Raw genomic sequence first — 10,581 nt, 5'->3', positions numbered from 1 at the left:
AATGTATAGCTGTATTTTTAATTTAAAGTTTATGAGACAAAATGTACACAATTAAGTTAATTTATCTTGAAAAAGACTTACCAAAATTGTAGTAACAATGACTGTCCGATTTTCTATGGCGGAAGAGTCGTTTTTTAAGGATGGTTCATGTTGCAGTAAAACTAGCTTATCCATGTCATTCCAGTACCCAATCTGTAACGAAGAATTTTAAGGTTCATTTGTAAAAGAATAGAAAACGCTATGGTTTTATTATATTGTTTTTTCACTTTTTTATTTCATTCAACCCTATTCCTACCATGGGAAAAAATGGGATTTTGATTTCATAGCACAGTGTTTTTCAACCGTTTTTGAGCATTTTACATTTAAAAAATCTTGTGGCACACCACAAAAAAACAAAATGACACTCTGTAGCTAATTCTCTTGTCTCTAAGAATAAACAAGGCAATAAGGCTACTTACTGCCACCCACTGACATGGAAGAGTATTACATTTTTTCTGCCAGTCACTACAGCACAGACACTCGACAATGGTAACTGGATAATTTCCCACGGTACACCTAAAGATCTTCCACGGCATACTAGTGTGCCACAGCACAGTGGTTGAAAATCACTGTCTAAGCAATAGCCAGCAATTAGACAATGACCCCTGCTTCTGGCATGACCTGGATAACATAAGGAGTTAGAATTGTTCAAAGTGTGTTAAAGCTGAACACCAGCTTTACTTTCCATTCTGCACACTTCTATATAGATTTCTCATTTGCTGAAATTGATTAGTCTCATTTCCCTACACACTATGACTTCAAGCATTAGAAGCTGCAGCAGTTATCTTGAAACAACTTAGTTTTGTTTCTCATTAAACCCACTACTCCCCATTTGTACTGTCCTGACCCTACCCCTGTTAATCATTTGGACATTTCCTAGGGTGGTCTGTAAGCAAAAGCAGTCTGCCCAGGAATGTGCTCATGCAGTGTGTAGGAGGAAGTAATGTGAGCAATCAAATCTTTCTATTTCATAGATTATTATTCTATAGTCAGGGCATTTATTTCATACAGACTTTTGCCAAACATACACTCAAAGCAAACCTAGAATGGACCTGGTCCAGGATTGAAAACATTTGCAAACTAATAGCAATGATATTAATAAATCCAGTTCAGATTTGCTGGATCACTCAGGTTTTCCAAAGATAGTCTTACTGTTCCAGTCTTGGAATAATAAATCAGGCCCATTGTGTTAAGGAGTTTAAAACAAGGCAACTTTTAACAGGGGAATATTGGATGTGTGAAATAAACAAAGATTCACTTGGCTCAGTTGATAAATTACTCCTGAAATATCAAATCCCAAAAGCAATGCGGGAGTACACACAGTCTTTGTCTGGCCCAGTAAAGTGATATCAAGGACAAGATGGAAGACAGCCACACACACCACCTTCAATAACACAAGAAGGGTCATTTATTAAAGCAGTAAAGAATATTCAACTAGCTTTTTTTGATAATATTAACTATATGCATATCAATACTGAAATGCATCCTAAGGGGAATAAAAAAAAAAATAGATTTTGCATGCACATTGTTGGATGATTGCACTGAAACACAATTTCACTTTACTATACTAAGTGAACATTCACATTACATGGTGAATATTCTCTTTTTCTTCAGTAAGCAAAGTGTACATTTACTTTGCTAAGTCAACAGCCTCTACTATTTTTATTTTTTGCTTGTATTTCTATATTGTATTTCTATAGTACCAAGATATTATGCAGCACTAATGGTCACTCAAAGGGGCTCAGAATCTAGTGTCCCATACCATAGGTAGGTCAAAAACATACAAGGCCGTTCTATCCTTTAGGGAGGGGGTACCCCATGGATGATCTCTATACACATGTTAGATTCTCGCCGGAGACAAGCTAAACAGCTCAAATCAGGCACGAATCATCTGACGTGTATACATTTTTTGAAAGGAAGCCAATTTGATGAAACCCACACAAACACAGGGAGAACATGTAACCTATGCACCAGCGTTGAAAAGGCATGTTTGCTAATCACTGAGCCAACCATGCTACCTATCTAATACTATGGTAAATTAAAAAGTACCTAAACTCAGAATTTTCACTTTACAAAAAAGGGTAGACAACCCTTTTGTTATAAGTAACAATTTTGTTTGTTAATGTTTTAAAAAAAAAAAAAAAAAAAGAATGGGTATAGGACTGCTCCTTTAAATCTTGATCGTCTAGGCGGTCAAGAATGAATGGGAGCACAGAGCCTCTCGGGATGCATGATGTAGGCTCTTAGCTGCTCTTTCTGCGCATGCCTGAGCCCTTTCATCAATAGGTACAAAAACTGCCGATCTGACTCATGCAAAGTGGGATCAGCAAGTTTTTTCCCGATCTACGTCAGCTGATCTTGCGCCTGCGAAGTGCAAGATCGGGTGACGTAGGAAGAAGAACCCGTAACAAGTGAGGAAAAGATGTGGGCGCCTAGAGACGGATATCAGGACAACGTGAGACCCAATGGAAGAAACCACCCGACAGATAGACTGCTCTGTGGGATTGAAGGTAAATGTGATTTGTTTGGTGTTGGGTTAGTTTTGGGTTTACTTCGGCTTTAACCAGACCGGCTGAAAGCGGTGAGCTCCCTATGGGAATAATATATCTCAAACATTGATAAGAAATAGAAAGAGCCTTGTAGTTACTCTCTTAGGCTAACTTGAGCATCTGAAATTCCCTCTAGAGGCTAATCTACAAACTTCTTCCTATAGTAACAAAACAAGCTACAGAGAAAGTGTTCTCAGTTTATAAGGTAACATTTAGTTACGATAACAGCAATAAAAACCTATTATATATATGGTCTGTGAATATTAACCAATCTTTTTCCTTTAAGGGCTTTATATGGAATAGAATTTTGATTTAGAGCATTTGTACAAAAATATAACTCAATGGTGGTCCAAAATTTGCAACTGAAAACAACACTTGCAACAAATTATTTTAGAAATAACTTATGTATTCCATTTGCATTGGACAGATGCCCTGTTATGACTCATTAAACACTTTGATAAATTTTCCCCAGTAGATTAAAAAAAAATCCTCTCTTATTTGATCCTTCAAGCTGGGTAGAAAGTTAATTGCAGGCAATTATCTCTACAACGACTAACCATTCAAGCCGTATTACATATGTAAACAGGCTGGCAACAAGTTGTACAGAAACGATGTTCTTATTTTTTATTGGCGAAGCTGGAACAAGGACAATGGCTATCCCTGGCTTTGAAATTAGAGACAAGCGCATTAGCCAAGAAAACAAATCCCAAACATGTATTAAATGCACTGACCAGCTCCTTTGTTGATCGGTTTTATGGCGATAAGACAGTGCAGAGATTATTTCCCAACTGAATGATGTCTCTTGGCATTCACATTGCATTTGGCCAGTGCTGCAGACAGTCATTACCCTCATCTGTAATCACGCGAATTCAAATTATGTACATGTCATCCTTGAATCCCAGTAGTGTATTTATTAGACTGAGCCATTCCTTTCTAACAGCATTTTGCAGGCTTGCCTTTCGTTTTTGAGATTTCATTTACAAATAAATTTATAATTTTAAAGGAGAAATTTGATACTTTATAATAAATTATTTATAGTGTTTAACATGACTAGAACAATCAAATTTCTAACATGATAGTAACAACAAGTCCCGATAATTTTATGGTTTTCCCTGAATTTAAGTCCCCCAAATCCCCTTGGCATAGCACATGAGTACAGCCTTTGGTGTTGGAACAATGTTGGCAGCTGGACAGAACATTCCATTTCCTATCAGAGGCTCAGTTACTATTTATTTATATACTGAAGCAGGCCTGTGTGCACAAACCTAGAGGATGTCTAAACAGAGAACAAAACAAAAATCTAGTATTAATTGAGAATTTTCATAGCCCACATTGGGGTTGTTTGAGCATCTCAATAAACGCATTAAGAAAAGAAATTTTATTTAAATGCAAGTCACATTACTTTTACATTGAAATAAAAATGAACAATATTAAATATAAAAGGTTGGTCCCTGTTACCGATGCTTTATATGAATATAATACAGCATTGTTGGAGGGACTTATGTTGACTGTATATGTTGTTTGATTTTAATCTCTTTGCTATATGTTGGCATTTGTTCATTTAAAGTTTGATGCAATTAAAGAAAATTGCATTAAAAAAAATCATTTTTTTGACTAATTTTTTGGGATGCCTAAAAAATCCTAATGTGGGCTAAAAACACAATTAATTCTGAAAGCAGACCTATCAACAGATTTTTTTTTTACTTTTTATAAAAGGGTATTTAATACCCTTTAATTTTAATAAAAAATGTCCTCCAAAATGTACAAAAAGTGCCAAACTCATGCATGCACAGTAAATTACGAAATCATGCTACAATATGTAATGGAGATCAAGAGAGCAGAAGGAAGTGTACACAAGTACCCTATTAATATTTTTTTTTACACAGTATTTATATAGCGCCACCATATTACTGTACAAAGTCCATTGTCATGTCACTAACTGTCCCTCAAAGGGGCTCACAATCTAATGTCTCTACCATAGTCATGTCTTAATACAGTTTAAAGACAATTTTGGGGAAGCCAATTAACCTAACTGCATGTTTTGGGATGTGGGAGGAAACCCACGCAAACACAAGGAGAACATGCAAACTGCATGCAGATAGTGTCCTGGCCGAGATTCAAACCTGGGACCCAGCACTGCAAAGGACAGAGTGCTAACCTCATAGCCACCGTGCTGCCCATGGACACCCTAAGACAGTAAGAGCTGTGTTACTAACTTTTATGGGCTTAAATTTTGCCTATCAATTTGGCTGTATTTTGTTGCGCAGCTATTCCAACCCCAATGCATTGCTTTTTGCAAATTAAAACTAAGACTCATTCAGTCTTCTTGTGGCAAATTATCAAAAGAGCACAGCAGTCGCTAAAGTAAATTCATTATCTTTTAATGAATAAATAGCCAAATCTAAGTCAAATTGATGGGAATAATGTAATAAAATATTATTAAAAAAAATATTAATACACCCCATTTCTTAATAAATTGTGTTACATTACATTTTGTTTTAAGGTTTCAGATATTAGTTCTTTTATTTTTTATAAACGGTTAACCAAAAAAAAAATCTTGCTGGCTAAATAAAAGTCATTCTGCTAGAATGAATTCAGGAATTATGTTGCCTGTAAGAACACTAGGGCTATACTCATGTGCTGTCAATAATATCCACAAGACAATCACTAACAGGGACGTGTAAGCCACTCGCATTGCAATTTAATCCATCTCATACCGCATGAACAATGACAGGCATTGCACAGTAACTCAGTGTGCCCAACATCAACAGACCTGGAGAAACTCTGCTGATTACAGCCCATCACTAAGCTTCTAGACAGATCCTGTACTGTCTTCTCGTAACAATTTAACTCATGAACACACACAAGCCATCAACACTGTGACATCTGACCTAATTTTTCTTTAGTTTAATCAACCTCAGCTTTGCCGTCAGTTGGGCAGTATGTGTCAACCAAGTAGGACCATCTATATATTTTTCTCTTTGTGTTAATCAGCCCAAATACACCATCTTTGGAAAACAGTAGTAGCGTGGACAGACCCATCTGCCAGATACGTCTGGAGAAATGTTATGGTGGCCACTGGTGTGAAACATGAGGCTTAATTCACAAAGTTTGAACACAATATTTCTCAAACAGAATTGTGTTTAATCCTAGGGTTCCTCCAGAGGTTGCTGGGGGTTCCTTGAGCCACAAGCAATTTGTGCCTCTCAGGTGGCATTGACACCACTGATCTTTTTGGCTCTTTGATCTTTTGACCACTACACTAATTAACTATGAGCTGTGGAGAAGGGGTTCCCAAAGACCTGAAGGTTATCTCAAGGGTTCCTCCATGTTACAACAGTTGGAAATACTGCTTTTACATAAAAATATGGTAAATAAAAACACCAAGATAGATGAAAATGATTATTAGATGTTTAGGGCATCTGAGTATATAAGAATAAGTATTCCAGGAAATTGATTAAATAAAGATTTGCTGGTCAGTAAATGACATCTGAAAGATGCAATGGCACATCCCAATTGATTTAAACAATATTCATGATTGTGTGGAGAAACTGGACTTTTTAGGCATAAAGTAAAATTAAACATTAAATAGTTTAATGGTAGATCATTTTTAAAAACCAAGATAAAAATTGAACAATTGCCTATATAACATAAACAATGTTACAACATACATCACAAGTTCTTTCTCAAAGATCTTAAACATTAATCTCTTTGTAACATATAGTCTCTTGGTAGTGCTATTTTCGACGCGTTTCGCAACTAAGTCGCTTCTTTAGGATAAATCGATTATAGAAACCTAAGATCAACAAATACAGTGTACAAATAGGTATACAATGCTTCAATTACCAGTAATGTGTAAAATATAAAAATTGCAAATATTTTCAAAAAATCCATTCCTTATCCAAATCCAAATCTTTTCCAGGACAGTGATGGAGTCAATGCAATTTTTGTCTGTAATATACAAATCAGTGATTCAAGGCAGAACAAGGTTTTCAACAAAAAGTGTTCCTCTCTGCACTTGAAGAAGAGTCACATCTTGTTTTAAATGTTCCGATGTTATGCATCTGTATCTGCATCATAGATAGGATAGCCCTACATACCAGATCAGTTGCCCTGATGGATTTTTTTCCCTACCAATAAATGTCCTCATCATTTAAATCACTTCCTTTCTAAGTCATCATAGACCAGGCATGAGCAAACTATGGCCTGCCGGCCGTATATGTCCCAATAGCGATGTTTCTCTGGCCCTTTGGGTGGTCCGTGGCTCTGGCTGGTGCCACCCCGAGCAGGATCATTTGAAGGACCCCGCTGGGGGAGTGCACCGGCCAGAGCTGCGGAACACGTGACTCGGATCTGAGCCTGCAATGGGAGAGTAGGCGGGTTGTGTACAGTTGGCTGAGATCTGCGATGATAGAGTGGGTGGGGCTATGCCATCATGACGTCACGTTCAGTGGTGTCATGATGGAATAACGGCGCCCACTCTACCATCGGCCTGGCCCCTCTGTCAAATTTTATTTTAGATTGTAGCCCCTGACTAAAAAAGTTTGCCCACCCCTGTCATAGACCCATCCCTGCTTGCGAAAAGACAGTGAAGAAAGAAGAACAACAGTAATTATCTCATCTGTCATGTGTTTTCTCCTATCAGCACACTTGTCAGCACATGATAATTTTGGCTTCTTATACTACTGAGGGATTGCAAGAGGCTGAAACTGAGGTAACATTCAAAAACCTAACATTTTACACTAAAAAACCAAAAAAAAAAAAATATTATTAATAATAATAATAATAATAATGTATTAGTGATTGCAGGAGCTTGATTTATGTGTTTTGTCACTGCCTCGGGTTCAGTTTTAAATATGTGAATAATCCTGCAAAGGATACAGAGAAGGCCATACAGAGAGGCCATAAAGATATAAAGAAAGATAGATGGACAAATATATATGGGCTGAATGGTGGCTCGGAGGTTAGGACCTTTGCAGTGCTTCATCCCAGGTTCAAATTCTGGCCAGGACACTATCTGCATGGAGTTTGCTTGTTCTCCCTGTGTTTGCGTGGGTTTCCTCCAGATACTTCGGTTTCCTCCCACATCCCAAAAACATGCAGTTAGGTTAATTGGCTTCCCCCCCAAACTGATCTTGGACTGTATTACTTATGATTATGGTGGGGACATTAGATTTTGAGCCCCTTTGAGGGACAGCTAGTGACATGACCATGGGCTTTGTAAAGCGCTGCGTAATATGTCTGTGTTATACAATTATTGTGTAGTAATAAAGAAGACATTTTAATAATTTTCATAGGATTAAAAGGCAGGGTTCATCCAAGCAGGATTGCACACACTAAAAATTCCTCACTAACCTTTTTCGTGAATGGAGACAGTCAATTAAATGTATCATTCAGTCCTACATTCCAGCCATGCTTGGAGAGCATACACTGTGCACACTTTTCACACTTGTGTACCCAAGTGCACGGTAAAACATTTTAACAGTTACTTTTATAAAGCAGATTTATAAACGCTGTATACATGCTAAACTGCTACTTTCCATGCTTTTATCTGTATAACATTATTATTTTAAATAGCTATCTTCAGCTGATGCTCTCAAGGTTATATTATTGTAGAAAATGACCTAAAAATGTCAGGCGGACAAGGTCAGGGAAAGACTTGCCGCGTTCTTTTAGTGCTTGAAGATGTTAATCCCCAGAAGAAAGGAATGCATAAAACATTGCCCACAGCCAATCATTGTCTGAAAGTTGCATTTTCATAGCATTTTCATAGGCTTGTCTAAATAAAGACGTCCAAGACAAAAGCTCCATTCCTTCTTCCTCGGTTATCACTGCCGAGGTCTTGGTCACATAGTATATAAGACACTGAATTATGCATGTGACATAATTTCTTGTTCAAGATGTATTAATGGTTTTAATACAATGAGTAAGTGTTTAAAAAATGTGTTCTACAGATTACCTGTACTCATAATCATAATTATATAATCACCCTTTATTGGATGGTCAGGAGCATGCTAGGTGCAAGGACAGCCTAAAGAATATACAAGGGTTCAATACAATACTTATATGCGTACAGTTGTATTATCTCTGTACATTGAACCACTAAAAACAGCTACAAAAGTCTTGCACTGCCAACTCTCATTTAAACATTCTTATCTTATGTATAAATTATGTGCAAAGTTCAGAATTCCTCAGAAACCAGAATTCAACTTTCATGAGATGTTATTGGTAGCTATGGGTCACTGCACTCATCATTGCTCCTTGTCGTCTGTTTATTCACCCATATACTTTGTCTGCAATCTTACTAGGCTTGTGTTTTTCAATAAAAATCTGGAACAGATAAAAGAATTATGATAATGATTCTGGCCATGCTATGACTATTTAGCCATGATATTCAGTAAAAGTAATGCATATTGTATGTATATGTAATGCAGTACTTTTTCAACCCCTTCCTTCCTGATTTTCAAAGCCAATGGCACTTCTTACTGTGTGCTAGTTATCCTCTAGAGCTCATGCTAACCCACAGCTTTACTCCCCTTTAATCTTTACCACCATACTAAAATGATGCTAGGATTTTATATCTAGTAGTTCATTATACATTCATGATCTTTAGCACACCTTCAACCCTTCATTTGACAGAGCTTCAGCTTTCTGACCGGCTGTTCATGTCCTTAACACCGCATGTGGGTACCACCTTATCCAGAAGTATTAAACAGACTGGGTTCTGTTGGAGCTCATTGATGCATGGGGGTGGGGAAAATGAGTTCTGGATTAATTTAAATATTCTTGTACTTGAGCCACATAGCTGTTTTTACAAAATTATTGCAGTCCTGCTTCACCCCACACCCCCTCCACATGTTCTACTCCCAATATAAGGGTTACTCTTCCCATAGACTGCCAACAGTCATTCCTTCCACTCATTATCATTATAATTAGGCATTCTTCCCGAGGACCACTAGTACAAACAGTCATCTTCCCAATATCCACCACTGTAAGGGACATTCTACCCACTGCTGTCCAATATTTCCAAAAACATTTTCCCACTAACTGTAATATATGTCTTCTGTCTATTGATCATCATTGTAAGGACCATTTTTCCAAAAGATCACCACTATAAAGAGGCATCCTACCCACTGGCTCACAATCCAAGGGCATTTCCCCCAGTAACTGGTATTATAAGGGGCCCTCTTCCCTCTGATCATCAATGTAAGGGCCATTGGTCCCATGGAAGGCCAATATTAGGAAGAATTCTTCCCATTGGCTACCATTGTAAAGGGTCCCCTTCCCCCTGACATTTCTCATCTTAATATTTATAACTGATCACACTAATATACTTTAAAATTATAATACATTTCAGCAGCGTTTCATTTAGATCAACATTTTTAAGGTTTCTTCTGGGAAAAAAGTTTTTAGAGAAAGACAGCTTTAAACAGTAGCCATAGAGTGAGAAAACCTTATGTGTCAAACCTGGGTTATTCATTCCAAATTAATGCTAAAATAACAAATAAACAGAGGTAAACTGGAGTGAAAACTGCAATGTTGCAGACAGCGAAGGTTACATGCAAATTTCAACTTTTCGTGCGAAAGTCAGGCTTGGCCCCACCTCTCATCTTTTGAGCTGAAAGGTCAGTAAGACTGTCCATCACCAAAGGTCAGTAAATCTGACCAAACTGGAGACTCAGGATTTGGAACAAAGCTTGGCTTTTATAGAAATAGACAACATTAGCATAAACTGTTATCTTTATACTGGATTTATATGCTTGTTTACTGAAAGATGACCATTGTTTTTGCATATTTTCACTAAATATTTGTGGTTGAAATCGCTCAGGACTGCGATGGGAGATGACATGAATAGTGAAATACAATAATTACTTGTGAATCAAAAATGTGAACATAATGCAGGCTATTATGTGTTTGGTTCTAGTCTGCTGTAACTGAATAATGTACTAATTTGGTAGTGCATCTTGGAGTCAAAACCCGTTGTAGCCATCCC

General features: G+C 37.2%; 1 protein-coding gene across 11 annotated transcripts in view; it reads right to left on the bottom strand.

Moving 5' to 3' along the window:
* GRIA4 (glutamate ionotropic receptor AMPA type subunit 4) overlaps window positions 1-10,581 on the bottom strand; it is a 185,214-nt gene that overhangs the window by 37,334 nt on the left and 137,299 nt on the right. For all 11 annotated transcript variants that reach the window (XR_011919677.1, XM_072403131.1, XM_072403132.1 and 8 more), the window contains exon 9: window positions 82-192. Coding sequence is in view for 10 of the 11 variants with exons in the window: in XM_072403131.1 (XP_072259232.1) it covers window positions 82-192 (111 nt within the window). In the remaining variant the exon portion in view is untranslated. The remainder of the gene's footprint in view (window positions 1-81; window positions 193-10,581) is intronic.

This window comes from Pyxicephalus adspersus, chromosome 1, assembly GCF_032062135.1.
Source record: "Pyxicephalus adspersus chromosome 1, UCB_Pads_2.0, whole genome shotgun sequence".
Taxonomy (NCBI): domain Eukaryota; kingdom Metazoa; phylum Chordata; class Amphibia; order Anura; family Pyxicephalidae; genus Pyxicephalus; species Pyxicephalus adspersus.
This window is presented reverse-complemented; position numbering and strand designations above follow the sequence as displayed.